Source organism: Otolemur garnettii, unplaced genomic scaffold (genome assembly GCF_000181295.1).
Source record: "Otolemur garnettii isolate 467f Iridium unplaced genomic scaffold, OtoGar3 scaffold00072, whole genome shotgun sequence".
Classification (NCBI taxonomy): domain Eukaryota; kingdom Metazoa; phylum Chordata; class Mammalia; order Primates; family Galagidae; genus Otolemur; species Otolemur garnettii.
This window is the reverse complement of record NW_003852467.1, coordinates 6,846,716-6,862,421: the sequence shown is the minus strand read 5'-3', so window position 1 is coordinate 6,862,421 and position 15,706 is coordinate 6,846,716. Positions and strand designations below refer to the sequence as shown.

General features: G+C 43.3%; 1 protein-coding gene across 7 annotated transcripts in view; it reads left to right on the top strand.

The window, feature by feature from the left end:
* The first annotated feature begins 6,259 nt into the window (after positions 1-6,259).
* GK (glycerol kinase) overlaps positions 6,260-15,706 on the top strand; it is a 78,224-nt gene continuing 68,777 nt past the window's right edge. For 4 of the 7 annotated variants that reach the window (XM_012807598.2, XM_012807599.2, XM_012807600.2 and 1 more), the window contains exon 1: positions 6,339-6,523. In XM_012807598.2, the coding sequence (XP_012663052.1) occupies positions 6,446-6,523 (78 nt within the window). In that variant the 5' untranslated portion in view covers positions 6,339-6,445. Of the gene's footprint in view, positions 6,524-15,706 lie in introns of all 7 variants that reach the window. The other 3 variants (XM_012807602.2, XM_003793741.3, XM_012807603.2) reach the window with 1 other exon arrangement.

Sequence of the window (15,706 nt, the reverse complement as noted above, 5' to 3'; positions counted from 1 at the left end):
CTGTGGTCCCAGCTACTTGGGAGGCTGAGGCAGGAGACTAGCTTGAGCCCAGGAGTTGGAGGTTGCTGTGAGTTGTGATGCCACAGCACTCTACCTAGGGGGACAGCTTGAGGCTCTGTCTCAAATAAATAAATAAATTGTGAGGAATAGAGATCATACGAAAATGTCTTGACTGGGTCATTTATTTATTTATGCATAAAATGGCTTAAAATGACAGCCATTTTTCATTTCTCTTAATTGTGTACACTAGCTGCACTCAGCTGTGTGGGGTTTTGTTTTTGTTCTAAGTGGTATTGGCTAAGGTCATTCATTCAACTAGGTCACTCACTGAGCAGCTCTGACCACCTGGGAACTTGACCAGGGCTGAAACAACCAAGACGGTTTCATTCACATATCTGGAAGTTGGTGCTGGCCATCTAGGGGGCTCGAGTTCTCCTTTACACGGCCCTCTATCTGCCCTCAGATTATATTATATTCTTTATAGCATTGCAACTAGGTTACAAGAGGGATAGTCCCACTGCTCCCCAGCACTGACCAAGACCCTGCTTGCTATCATGTTTGCTAACATCCCATTGTCTATGCAAGTCACGTGGCCCAAGCCCAGGGTCAATGTGGGAAGACAAAACACAAGAGCATTATTACTGGAAGGCATGAGTCATTAGGAGCCACCTATGTAGCAGTCTACCATATTCATCCAGTCAACAATTATTTACAGAACACCCAGACGTTACGGCCATAATAACCAGGACAAAATCCCTAGAGTCAAGGAGCCTCGCTTGTTGCAATTAGGGGGTTGGGTAGGGAGAGGGTGGCAGGAATCTGCATCCTTAACAAGTGTGCTAGGTGATTCTGATATAAACTAATGTTTGAGAATCTCTGCCTTCAGCTTCATCTACCAATATTTCAAGTAGACTACTTGATTGTTAGCAGAGATACAGAATTTGGAATAGGAAACTAACAACTCACAAAACTGACTTCTCCTACCTCATGGTTTTGCCATAGTTTTGTGAAACTCTAGAAAATTAGAGGTTCTACATACCCATATCTCAGTGGTTCTCAGAGTGTGGTCCCTGTACCGGCAGTATCAGCATCACTTCGGAACTGGTTAGAAATGCAAATTCCCAGGCCTCGACTACAAAACAAGAAATTCTGGGGTCAACCCAGCAACATGGATTTTTTTTTGAAGACAGACTCTTACTATGTCACCCTCAGTAGAGTGCCGTCACATCACAACTCACAGCAACCTCTTGGGCTTAAGCGATTCTCTTGCCTCAGCCTCCCAAGTAGCTGGGACCACAGGCACCCGCCACAATGCCCGGCTATTTTTTGTTGCAATTGTCATTATTGTTTTAGCTGGCCTGGGCTGGGTTCGAACCCACCAGCTTCAGCGTATGTGACTGGCGCTGTAACCACTATGCTGCAGGCACAGAGCCATCACATGGATTTTTAACAAGTTCTCTAGGTAGTTCTGGTATAAGCAAAGTTTGAGCATCACTTCCATATCCTAGCCCTATTACCAACTGCCATCACTCGCATAAAATGAAGCATTATTTTACATAGTTACACTTAGATTAACAACCATGAGAGGATTCTCCAATTTGCAGGAAGGAAGGAGGAGGCTACCAATTTGGCTATTTTTATCAACAGTCTTTAAATTCCTAATCTGTCTTTAACTCCCTCTTCTATAATGAGCAAATCACTTAATATATCTGCTTACACCATCCCAGTCCTATAAAGTAACAAAGCACTTATGCCCTATTGTCCTTTTTAGCACTAACTTCCCAGGTTTTGCTTTTCATACCCATATCAGTCCATATCCAAGTAATCATTAGAATAGCAGGAGGATTAAGGAAAGGCTAGCTGTCCAAATAGGCTAGACTAGAAAAAAATAAGTGTTAATTCTCAGGCAAATATGAGAAAGACCAAGAAGTATTACTAGAGGGACAAAAGAGTCTCTGCACAAATTTAGGTTTTCTACTTACATAAGTTCTCTGCAAGTTCACAGAGAACAGGAAAAACCAGAGGAGTAATCAGTGAAATACCTAGAAACCCTCCCAGGGAGGTTAACATTGATTTCCTGCTCTGCCAGTAGGAAATCATCACAATGAGCTTTAGATGACTTAAGCTACTTAAATCGTTTGCATAAAGGACCTTGGTCTTCTAGGTTTCCCTGATGGAAACAGACTTGACTGTGAGGCTGCATTTTGCTTTTCAAGGTTAACTATGTGGCTTATACAGTGATTTTTTTTTTTTGAGATAGTCTCACTATGTCATCCTCCATAGAGTGCTGTCCTGTCATAGCTCACAGCAACCTCAAACTCTTGGGCTCAAGCAATTCTCTTGCCTCAGCCTCCCGAGTAGCTGGGACTACAGGTGCTCACCACAACACCCAGCTATTTTTATTTGGGGGTTTTTGTTTTGTTTCGTTTGAGACAGAGTCTCAAGCTGTCACCCTGGGTTGAGTGCCGTGGTGTCACAGCAACCTCCAACTCTTGGGCTCAAGGGATCCTCCTGCCTCAGTTTTCCTTTTTTTTGAGACAGAGTTTTATTTTATTACCCTGGGTAGAGTGGTGTGACATCACAGCTCATAGCAACCTCCATTTCCTGGGCTTAGGCGATTCTCTTGCCTCAGCCTCCCGAGTAGCTGGGACTACAGGCACCTGCCACAACCCCCTGCTATTTTTTTGTTTTTCAGTTTGGCTGGGGCCTGGTTTGAACCCACCACCCTCAGTATATGGAGCCAGTGCCCTACCCACTAAGCCACAGGTGATGCCCTCAGTTTTCCTATTTTTAGTAGAGATGGGGGGAATCTCACTTTTGCTCAGGCTGGTCTCGAACTCCTGAGCTCAAGCAATCCACCCGTGTCGGCCTCCCAGAGTGTGAGGATTATAGGTGTGAGCTACCATCCTGGTCCACCCGGGTATTTTTAGAGATGAGTGTCAGGACCCGAGACGCCATGTCTCTGGCCTCGACCCAGGGCCTCGTTGGAGCCTGGACACTAGGTCTCCGGCCCAGCCCACTCAAATGTCTGGACGCAGGCCACTGCACCATCTTACTCTGGGTAGGTCTCCTTCAGGTCTCAGGTGCTGAAGCACCTTAGAAGGCAATATTAAGAGCGAGCATCTCAGCAGCAGTCTTAGTAGTGGAGCGCCAATCAGGGGTCCTCCAAGCAAGAAGCGGAGCCAAAGGACAAGCCCTGGCTAACTTCTCCCGAAGTAATCCGCTAGCTGCCTACGCCACAGGTGTGGAGACTGCAAACCAATGATATACATACTCTCACGCATCTCACTAATCAGAGCCAATGATGTTAAATCCCTTCCCCAATCCCTTATTGCCAAAATATTTCTCACAGGTAGCTCCTACTCTGGCTCAGGCTGATCTTGAACCTGTGAGCTCAGGCAATCCACCCACCTCGGCCTCTCAGGTGCTTATATGGTGCTTTCACAGACATTACATCATTTAAGTCTCACATTAACCCTTCTGTGTTAGTTATATTTTTCCTATTTTGCAAACAAGAGAAAGGAAGCCATGGAAAGAAATGAGTTATTTAAGCTCATGAAAATTAAGCATGGAATGGTAGGGCCAACATCAGATGAAGGCCATTACCTTTATAATCTAGTGTCTTTTCCACTGCTTTGCCGTCAGATCTGGGATGGGTGGTGGGGAAATGGACCGGCATCCTATATTCTCCTTTTTCAACCATTTTCCATCCTAATGTCTCTCAGCTTCCTTTCCCTCTGGCTGCTGTTGAAAGGGCACTAGGTTTGATGTCAAAAGAGACTGAAATTCTCTGCCAGAGGCCGCTGGTTGGTCTCAGATATGTGTGTCACTTATGCTCTCCGGGCCTGATTTCCCCTTGTTACTGGCAACTCTTTCAATGATAGCATGAAAAATGGCATCAGAGTATCTATTGGTTGATTTTTACATTTACATAGAGGTTTCACACTGCAGCTGGGGCTTCAACAGGTGAGAAAAGGCAAGCAAAAGTCCCTCGGTGTCCTTGAGGATTGGTTCCCCAGCACCCCCTCCACCTACCTCTCCATTCCCTCACTTGACTTTCCATCCCCCAGGATACCAAAATTGATGGATCCTCAAGTCTCTTATATAAAATGGCCTAGTATTTGCATATAACTTACATACATCCCCCTCTCCATATTTTAAATCATCTCTGGATTAGTTATAATGTCTAATACATGTGTAATGTAAAAGCTATGTAAATAGCTGTTACCCCATTATTTTTTATTTGTATTATTTTTATTGTTATGCTTTTTTAAAAACACTTTTCATTAGCAGTTGGTTAAATATACAGATAAAAAACCTAAGATACTTCTGAAAAGATATGAGAAAATAGACCTACAAGAGTTCAGATAAATATTTAGGGTGTGGATTTGAGATAGGCTGAGCTCCTCTTTCTATTTAGGACCCCTTCCTTGTCCTTCCTTGATCTCTAATAGAGTGCTTAGAAGTGACTCCTAAAAGCTAAACTATTTTGGCTTTTCAGTTTCGTTTTGGTGAAAGGAATACACATTATTGTATTCCTCAATACACATTATTGGTATTTGGTGTGGAATACACATTATTGTAAGAACCACAGGATCAATAAATTTAAGAATCTCTTGTGTACTTCTAGCCCTATTTATTCTTAAATGTCTGAATTCTGATCCCACTGTTCTGCTAAACAAATAATTTGCTGTCCTGTTAGAATGGGAAAGTCAAAAGTATGTGAAAGTTCAAACATGGTCAGGGATTTTTTTTTTTAATGGATCAATGTGGTAGGTTTGGTGGCTTTGTTTTTACTGCGTTCTAGAAGCCAGGAAATCTTTATCTATATCATTCACTCAATTAATGCCTTTCATGGTTTTTAGGGGCAAGTTGGCCTCTTCTCCTCAATTTTCTCTTCCAGGAAATTGAGAAATACTGACTCATCTGTGCCCCTATCTTAAAGCAAGCCAATTTGTCAATAGTTATCAAGTCCAGCATGCTCATAAGCAGGCCTCATCTGGAACACTAGAATCCTAGTCCAGAGTATAGAAAATTTGCTTCCAGAGTAAATGTGGTAAAACTATATAAACACAAAGATGGACAAAGGAGGTGGTGTAGAGTAGGATAAGAAAGGAAAAGAATAGAAATGATGTTCTACAACAAAGGGATGGAAAGAAATGAGAGTTGAAATACTAGAGTGCTTGTGAACTTGACAGAAAATATAGTGATTTCTGTAGGCAATTTAGTGATTTCCAACTAGCATTTCTAAAAATATGATATGCTATAGAATAAAAATACAGAATGCATACCAAGGAAACACAAAACATTGTTTTGGAAACATTTTTCAATATAATGGATTTATAAATGTAACTATTATATACACACACAACTCACACACGATTTATTTTGTAAACTATTCCGCACTGTAAGTATTGGTCCAAAGTTTGAAAGCCCCTAGAACACAAGACCCAGAAAGAGACTGACAAGGTAAGTTCAAGGTCAAGTGAGAGTCCCTTTTCTTTGTCTCCGCATCCTCAGTAGTTAATGGAAGGAAAGGAAATGGCGTGGGGGGGAGGGGACACCACCATTAGGCCAAATGAAGAGCAAGAGCGCGTCAGGACAGGGAGGTGCCGAGAGCTTACAGCCTGAATGGTCCGATTGAGGAACTCGGGGAGGTTGATTTTGAGTGCTTTCCTTTAAATGCTAAACCGAAAGAACTTTCGCGTTCCCAGTCCCTGAAAAGCCTACAAAGATGAGGGATTCGCGTTGCTTCCTTAGGTGACCCTACACGGGGTCAGTCACTGTACTACGCAAAAGGAATTACTACTATTATCAGGGGCCAAGTGCGGGGGAGATGGGCGGGGCGTTGGAAGCGCGGGAAGGCCGGGTGGGGTCAGTTTACACAGAGACTCACGTAGTGTTCTGCAAAGCCCACCGCAGGGAACAAGCAGTTCTGCACTTTGGAACCTATCCGCGGGGGAGAGCCCGAGGGCACGGGTGAAAGTGAGCTCTTTCGGCTGGCCAGTGACGCTCCCTGCCAGTGAGTGACAACAGCCTCGGTCCTCAGCCCTGCAGCTGGATGGCTCCGCAGCCTGCACGCCAACCGCCCACGTGACCTACTGCGCGGGCCACCGCCTCCACCGCGCCCAGGCCCCGCCCCCGTGACGTTTCACCGCCCTCTGATTGTCCGAACGTTCAACCTCTTTCCGTGTTCGCTAATTGGCCGACCCGGCAGACAGCGCCCCCCCTCGGCCACGCCCCCGGAGCCGTGGTGGGCGGGGCCTGAGCTGAAAGGGGCGGGGTGAGAAGTCGGCGCGCGTGTAAAGGGGCCGCCTTAGCGCGGTCCGAGCGTTCAGCCGACGCTAGCCGCTTCGCTCTCTCGACTCGTCGCCTGCCCCTCCCCCGCCCGCCGCCGTCACCCGGGAAACCGGCCGCAATCGCCGGCCGACCTGAAGCTGGTTTCATGGCAGCCGCGAAGAAAGCAGTTTTGGGGCCGTTGGTGGGGGCAGTGGACCAGGGCACCAGCTCAACGCGCTTTTTGGTGAGCCCAGGGTGACACGTGAAGAGGCTCTGAGACGGGGCGGGAGCCCGGGAACTGAGGGGAGTGTGTGTATCGTCCCCATCTTGCGCCTCTCCCGGCTCCCGTCTCTCGGTCCCGGTACCTCAGCCCCGACCGCTGGGCGAGGGAGGGAGGCCATAGCGGGACCTGCCACGCTGGGGCTGCCCTACCCGGGCTTGGGGGACCTCGGCCTCTCACGACCCCCGCGGTCGAGTTGAATAGTCTCAGCCTTGGTGGTGGAATCGGGTCACTTTCTTATGGAGGGACTCCTCTTCTGAGGGGAGCTAGGATTCTCGGAGCATCCGCGCAGAGCGACCCTCCCGCAGCAGGGGACAGGTGGCCACAGTGACCGCTGCAGCGGTCTTCCTCAGGAGTATTTGGCCTGTGAAGCTCAGGACGTCCTTGGATGGAGGGAAAGCTGTGTCACGGCTGTGGTAGCCTAACACAGCGCGTCCTTTCCAGCAGTAGACGAATTAAGTATTAGCGTGATGATGCGTTGTCATCCTCTCCCACAGAAGGGAGGGTTGAACACTAAGGGAGGTGGCAGAACAAATTAGGAAACAGTCAGACTACATTGCTTTTGCCAGAATCTTTATTTAATTTCCAAGACTCGCAAATTTCAGTTCTGATTCTTTGCCGGTTACAAACAAACAAATGATTGTCCTCTACTCTTCACAGCATAACGTGAGAGAGAAATTCTGTTTCTCTTTATTTACCATGTATGACTGCACAGTTTTACCATAAAAGAGTGCTATTTAAGTGACTCTGCTGATAAATTTCTTTTGTGCAATTAGAAAACTTGCTCTTAAACTGATCTAGCATTGAATTCAATAAGATTTAAATGAATGTTTTCTGATAAAAGCCTATGCCTTCAATGAACATTTGACCAACCTGGAAAGTTGATGTTAATGTTTAGTGATTGTTTAGCTCCCTCTTCACTTCTTTATACCTCAAATCATTCTTTCCTGCGTTATTTAGTATGTGTGTATATATACACATATAGGCAAACGTGTATATCTATACATATATACAAACGCGTGTGTATGTCTATACATATATATTACATATATACAACATATATATTTTTTCAAAGTTCAGCTTAGTGGGCATTTGTGCTTTGATCCTGACAAAAGCTCCTCTAAAGTGAGAAGCATTTAGCCCAATTTTAGTTTGAATCTTATTTAATGACTTATCCTTGGCTGGGCACGGTCGCTCAAGCCTGTAATCCCAGCACCTGGGAGGCCGAGGTGGGTGGATCGCCTGAGTTGGAGACCCCACCCGTAAAATAGCCGGGCGCTGTGGCCGGTGCCTGTAGTCCCAGCTTCTTGGGAGGCTGAGGCAACAGAATCGTTTGAGCCCAGGAGTCTGAGGTTGCTGTGAGCTATGATTCCACAGCACTCTACCGAGGGTGACACAGTGAGACTCTGTCTCCCCCCTCCCAAAAAAATAATGACTTAGCCTTGTTTGAGTGACCAAGACATAGTTCTACTATTTCTTGCGTTTATCTTTTGATCACTCAGGGCAGGTTTCACTTTGTCTTATATTCATTAAACGTTTATAAAGTAATACTGAATCATAAGAAAGTCTTCTCAACTGGATTTCATTAATATATAAAATAACACAATCTCACTACCATCTTCCCAACTTAGGAAAGACTATTAAGACATGTGTGCCCCCTAATTATGGGTTGATTTTTAAAGCCATATTCAAGAATTGCCCACACAAGTACCTGCAGAGGCCAGGTAGTAGAAAGGGGGAAGCAAACTGGAGAGATACCTAGGCCAACCCCACAGCCAGTAGTTGCCCAGGAGGAATGCAAGCCCAGTGCTGCCAGATCTTCAGATTCTTTAAGTAAAGCTGGTAATGAAATCTTCTGACTTTTCAATGTTGGCAACTAGTTCCGAAAGCATTATGGAGGCCAAACTAAGCATAGCAATTGTTGTAAAGTTTATATAGTTTTTGCTATATATGAAAGTGAGTAAATATTTCATAACCTTGTAGACTTAATTTTTAGGAAACAGCCTGAATGTCTTTACCCTCTTTTTCACTCTTTATTATTTCTGTGCATGTAGCTCAGCAATCTTCTTTGCCTACTGCAGATTGTTCCTGGTCCCTCAGCTTCTGTTGCCCCAAAGACATCCTTCTGCAGTGATGAAGAAGAAATTGATCAACTTCATATTGTCACAATCAATTGTTCTGTGTGTGATGCAAACATGAGCCTTCAAAAATTGAGTCCTGTTTACTGGGCTTTATATGGCATGATCTCAATGAATAAGCTAAGGGGCAAATTCAGAAGATTCCCATCCTGGTTAGAAAATGATAGCTAAAAGTTGATCCATAAAGTTGCCCGTTCCTTGAGAAATAACTGTGAAAGAATGCTCTAGAGCAGATAAAAGACTCAGAGATCTTGTCTGAAGTAGAGAAAAACTTGGGAATGTTTAGCAAGGTGTTTTTTTCCTTTGGTTATAAGGAAAGAGGTTGCTAAACACTCCCTGAGAAATGCAGATAAAAGATTTGCTGAATAAGTGCTTTAATCACAAGATGATTCCCAGGAATTATTCTAGTCATATTGTTCCACGTTGTAATTATGACTCAAAAATAATTGCTTACCTTCTCAGGAAAGAATAAACTGGATAAGACTGTCAGAAGGAAGCTTATACAGTTAAAGATAATTTAAATAATTTCCTGACCATTATTCACTAAATTTGCATATATAACTCAACTTTCACAAGACCAGTAACCTCTCTAAACTTTCTTCCTTTTTCTCTGCTAGCAATGTTAGCTTTCTTCCCTAAGGCAATAAAGTTGGTTCATGCTATTTCATCTGAGGAAAATAGCTCTGCCATGTTTGCTTCTTGCAATTCTACTCTACCATGGGGCAGCACCGGTGGTTCAGTGGGTAGGGCGCTAGCCCCATATACCAAGGGTGGCAGGTTCCAACCCAGCCCCAGCCAGCTAAAACAGCAGTGGCAACTGCAACAAAAAATAGCTGGGCATTGTGGTGGGCACCTGTAGTCTCAGCTACTTGGGAGGCTGAGGCAAGAGAATCACTTAAGCCCAAGAGTTGGAGGTTGCTGTGAGCTGTGACATCATGGCACTTTACTGAGGGCGACACACTGAATCTGTCTCCAAAAAAAAAAAAAAAAAATTCTACTCTACCTCTAGTGGCTTAACTACCATCTCTTATAAGTTTTCCTCAAACCCTTAGCCAGAATTTCTCCTCCTACCTTTAGCACTTTTTTATAACTCTATTAATAACTTTTATCACCTTCTCCCTTGTATTATGATTGTATATCAGCTGAATTTGGGAGCAAAGACCTCCTTTAAGTCATTTGTCATGTTGACCAAGATGTTTTATGGAATACAAAGGTGAGGGATCACTTTATACATGTTTATTTAATAGATTTTTATTTGTCTTTAATAAGTCAACTGAATTTGTAGAGTCTCCCTCTGTTGCCTGGACTAGAGTGCCATGGCCATCAGCCTAGCTCACAGCAACCTCAAACTCCTAGGCCCAAGCAATCCTCCAGCTTCTTCAGTCTCCTGGATAGCTGGCACTACAGGTAAGTGTTACCATACCCAGCTAATATTTATTTCTATTTTTAGTAGAAATGGAGTCTTGCTTTGCTCAGGCTGGTCTTGAACTCCTGAGTTCAAGCAATCCTCCTGCCTCAGCCTCCTAGAGTGGTAGGATTGCAGGTATAAGCCACTACAATTGGCCCTCAACTGAATTTTGATTCCGGTTTTTTTTCTTTACTTGTCAAAAAAAAATCGTAAAACTTTCTGACTTGGTATGTTTAATTACTTCATTTCTGCTATTTTAGTAGTACCGCTGTGATTTTGGAAACTGTTCGTTTATTTGTCAGACTGTCAAAGAATTAATTTAGGACCCTGTGCATGTGCTTTGTACTAAAGGAAAATTCCCAATTTATCTGATAAGGAAAATGAATTAGCACGTGGTTACTCAGATTACAGAATAGAAACTTCTTGGAAAGAGAATTAGTGTAACAGGTTTTAAGGAGGGGCTGTTTCTTTATAAGACAAAAGTTTCAGCATGAACAGTCAACTTCCTTCTTTACTTTGGTAACTTAATTTTTTCCCCTTATGTTGAATGATTGTTTTTAAAAGAAAGGCTTGGAATGCATTGTGACATGAAATGTGTCAATTATTGTATTGAGGCATTGTCTCATTTAATCTTCCTAACAATCTTCGTAATGGCGATGTAGATGGTTATTAGTAAGCTCCTTTACACAGGTGATTAGGCTGTGGCTGAGGATTCAAATCCAAATCTGTTACCCTCTTAAGCTAGTCTCCTCCTAACTACACTGCCTGGGCTTCCTAGCTGCCTGAAGTACTGTGAAGGGGAGTTGAGAGAATGGGGTAAGGCCACCTCCCCAACTATCAATCAAATGTTAGTTCTGATTATGGTCATAAATGAATGAATCTTCACCAAGAAAAACATACATTGGTTTCACAGTCTATAAAAAATGTTGCCTTTGAATGAGTTCTACAGGTTATGATCCTCTTGTGACTCAGATTCATTGGGCAGGGCTTAGGTGTGTCACTGTAGATAATGGTTGCATAATCATTTTTTCCCAACAGCCAGTGTATATGAAGAATGACTAGAATTGTAGTTCCGTGCTTGTTTTGGCAGGAAACATTGCCTTGGCCCCAGAAGTCTCATCATACTTAGAGATCTTATAAGGCTTACGATGGATTTCCTCTTTCATATAGCTATTCAACACATATTAAGCACCCATTATAGGCCAGGGAAATTAATGAACAATAAATTTGTTAAAACTAATTTGGCTCGTAGCTGGAATGAGGCCGCTCTTGTGCTAACTGAGTTGTGATTCTATTGTTGTTTATTTTATTCCCCACCATACTTGCTTGTTTTCTTGCTCATCACATTACTCAAGTGGGGTGAACACATTCTCATTAGAGAGCTGCCACCCTCTCTTGTCCTCTTCTCTCACAAGACTAAGTGTTCAGACCTTTCAATTTTGAGCTCCTTGAGATACAGAATAGTGTCTTTTTTTTTTTTTTTTTTTGAGTCAGAGTCTCACTTTGTCACCCTCGGTAGAGTGCCATGGAGTCAGCTCACAACAACCTCAAACACTTGGGCTCAAGTGATTCTCTTGCCTCGGGCTTCCGAGTAGCTGTGACTACAGGCCCCTGCCACAACGCCCAGCTATTTTTTAAGAGGGAGGGTCTCGCTCTGGCTCAGGCTGGTCTGGAATCTGTGAGCTCAGGCAATCCACCTAGCCTCGTGTCTTTTTTTTCTTTCCCCAAGGCCCGGCATCTGGCATGTGGTAGGTGCTCATTATATGAATTGACATCAGCAGTGAAGGGCCTATAAAGACTCAGATGTGTTGACTAGAATGCTTAGATATAAAGTATAGGGAGCTAAAATTTGGAGGGTTTGGGGAAAAGCTAACGTTGGCAACTATGGCTTTCTTAGATGTATCCATACACCATTTACTACAATTTCATTTTTAAGAAAAATGTAATGCTGTTTGCTGTGTTTTCTTTACTTCTGTGGTTTGTTGAAAGAGACTATTAGGCCTTTTCTGGTCAAATTTGCAGTGTAACATATTTGTGCTAGTGTTTTTATTTTTTGATCTTTCTAATTTATGTAGTATCATGGTGTTCTTGAGAGAGAGTTCACATTCCTGAATAATGTCTTATCACATAGTAAAGTTTAATGTGCCATAGAAGAGTAGACTAGCAGGGAAATCACATGGGGAGGGAAATGAATGTGCACGTTTATGATGGGACAGCTGAATTAGTCATAGGATGAGTGAGGCAAGCCCACTGGACAGTTACTTAGTAAGGAGAGCATTTCATCTCTCCATGACTCTAAGGACAGAGAATGCATATATCATTTCAGAAGGTTATTTTTAAACGTTTCCAATAAAAAACACTTTTCCTTATGTCTTCACTTTCTGACTATCTCTCTCCAAATCTGGAATTGAGTCATAGTTTGGGCACAGAGGTAGGAGATATAGCTGGTGACTCCCAATTATAATGCTACCACTTGTAGGTAATAGTAGTAACAGTGAAGTAGCAATAGCAGCAGCAAGTAATGGTAACATTTTTTGACTATATTCTACCCATCTTCATTGTGCTAATTTTTTTTTTCCTGATTAACCTTTCCTTCTTTCTTCTTAAATTGCCCTTACCTCAAAACAAAATCTGGAATTGAAACATGATTTGGGCTTAGAAATGAATATAGAAGTGGTGCATTCTAATCCCCTCACGTGTTGATGGTGGTGGTAATAGTGATAAAATAGTAATAAAAATAGTAGCAATGGTCTCAACAACCGAAAGTGGGAACGTCATTTGGATGCATACTCTGTGCCTGCCCTGTACTAAATACTCTTTATAAATGATTTTATTTAACCTTTTCACAAATGGAAAAGTCAAGGCTCATGAAAGTTAAAGTCAAACAGCTGCCATGAGCAGGATTGGGGCTGACTTCCCCAACTTCCGTGTGCCTCTGGGGTCTGTGCTCTTTGCCTCTACATGACACCAAGCGGGAAGTTCTCTGCCTTTCTAGCCCATGTGAAATGCTGCAAACGGATTGCTTTCATTAAGCTTATGATCTAAAATAGAAGCAGCTGACTGCTGAGTGTCTCCCTTCCTCGGCCCCAGCAACACTCAAATACACATTATCTAAAACAAAATTTGCAATTTTGGTATGCCTTCCTGTCTTGCAACTACTGCTCCTACACTGTGCCTAGTCTGGTAAACACTGCCTACTCAGTCGCACTAACCCGTCATCCCTGAGTATTATTCCTTCTCCTGCTTGTACCTCCTGAGTTAAATATCTCTCTGCACACGCACTTCACTTTGCTCACGCCCCGCTGCTGTTCCTCTCCTAGTGGGGCCCATCCCGTGTTTCACCTGGTCACTACAGACAGGTCGCAGCTCTCTCCTTGCCCCTGCCTTGCTTCCCTCTAACCCTTTCTCAGCAGCAGCTGGCACTGTGCACACATGGCCACCTGCACACCCTGTACACCTGGGCTCCCTGTCCCACATGGACACACATCCACTCAAAAAAAATCATGATTAGTTAATGCTAATACATTAATACTAATACATGATTTTGAACTGGAACACTGAATTGATGTGCAGGAAACCTGGGATTTAGTCTTGTATGTCAGTATTGTCTAATCTCTTGGTTCTCATCTTGTAAACATGATAGCAATATGTTAGGACCGCGGGTTTCAGTTGGTGTTGCCATTTGGTTTTTGCCTTGCAACTCTATTGTTGAGCTTTTTTCTGAAAGACTTTAAATCTGGAAGCTGAAGTCAAAATGTGAACTCTAAGGTAGGACACGGTCCCAAGGCTCAGCTGGAGCTCCCTGTCCTGCTTTCCCAGCTTCTGAAGGGTCCTGGAGATGCAGGGAGCACATTTAGAAATCACAGGGCCAGAGGATCTCAAGCAGGTTTTTGAGCTCCCAGAGACTCATTGTGTCTTAAAATATTCATTTTTATTTATCTTCTTAAAAAGATAGTCATCTATTCTGTCTGTTGTATGTCAGAAGTTTTAACTGACCTTAAGTTTGATGAATATTAAACATGAAAAGGGAGAAAAAAATGAGTATCTGTAATTCTGTGGTGTTTGTCCCTTGCCGTCATATAATTTTGAAACAAATGACTGTGCTACACATTTTATAAAGCAAGATGGCTGCTGCCATCTTTAACTGACAACAGTTTTTGAAATCTACTTGAAAAGAACCCATTCTTGCTACTGGACAATATGTTCTCATGTGGAGTTAAACCCTTGGTCATAATGGAGTCCTGCAGAAACATAATCAGCTTTCTTTTTACATTTGCCCATTTATAGGCAAATGAATAGTCAGGAGGCTTCATTATGATTCTTCATGTGAACCTAGCTATATAAGGAAAAATGTCCTCTTGAACTTCACTATCCAGTACAATAGCCAGTAGCCACATTTGGCTACAAGGAAAAATGTCCTCTTGAACTTCACTATCCAATACAATAGCCAGTAGCCACATTTGGCTACTGATCATTTCAAATGTGACTAATCCAAATTGAGATAGACTAGAAATATATGTATATATCAGTTTTTTTGTTTTTGTTTTAGAGACAGAGTGTCACTTTGTCGCCCTCAGTACAGTGCCATGGCGTCATAGCTCACAGCAACCTCCAACTCCTGGGCTTAGGTGATTCTCTTGCCTCAGCCTCCCAAGTAGCTGGGACTACAGGCTCCCACCACAATGCCCAGCTATTTTTTTGTTGCAGTGCCAGGGCTGGGTTTGAACCCACCACCCTTGGTATATGGAGCCGGTGCCCTACTCACTGAGCCACAGGTGCCACCCATAAATACTTAGTATTTTAAAAAGATATCTTTTGGGGTGGCACCTGTGGCTCAAAGGAGTAGGGTGCTGGTCCCATATGCCAGAGGTGGAGGGTTCAAACTCAACCCCACCCAAAATCTGCAAAAAACAAAGGATATCATTTCATTTCATTTTTTTTTTTTTTTGAGACAGCTCACTCTGTTGCCCCAGGCTAGAGTGCAGTGGGCTAGCCTAGCTCACAGCAACCTCAAACTCCTGGACTGAAGCCATCCTCCTACCTCAGCTTCCCCAGTAGCTGGGACTATAGGTACCTATCATGATGCCTGGCTAATTTGTCTATTTTTGGTAGAGATGAGGTCTTGCTCTTGCTCAGGCTCGTCTCAAACTCCTGAGCTCAAGTGATTCTCCCACTTCAGCCTCCCAGAGTACTAGGATATAGTATGAGTCACTGCGCCTAGCCTTAAAAAGATGTCCTTAATAATTTTTTATATTTTTCACATGTCAAAATGATACTTTGTAGGTAGACTGGCTTAAATAAATGTGTTATAAAACTAATTTCACCTCTTTTTTTTTTTTGCAGTTTTTGGCCAGAGTTGGGTTTGAACGCACCACCTCTGGTATATGGGGCCAGTGCCCTACTCCTTTGAGCCACAGGCGCCACCCTCACCTAGTTCTTTTTATTAGTTTTTTTGTATAAGAAAATTATTTGGCTCAGCGCCTGTGGCTTAAGTGGCTAAGGCGCCAGCCTCATACACCTAAGGTGGCGGGTTAGAATCCAGCCCAGGCCCATCAAACAACAATGATGGCTGCAACCAAAAAAAAAAAAAAATAGCCAGGC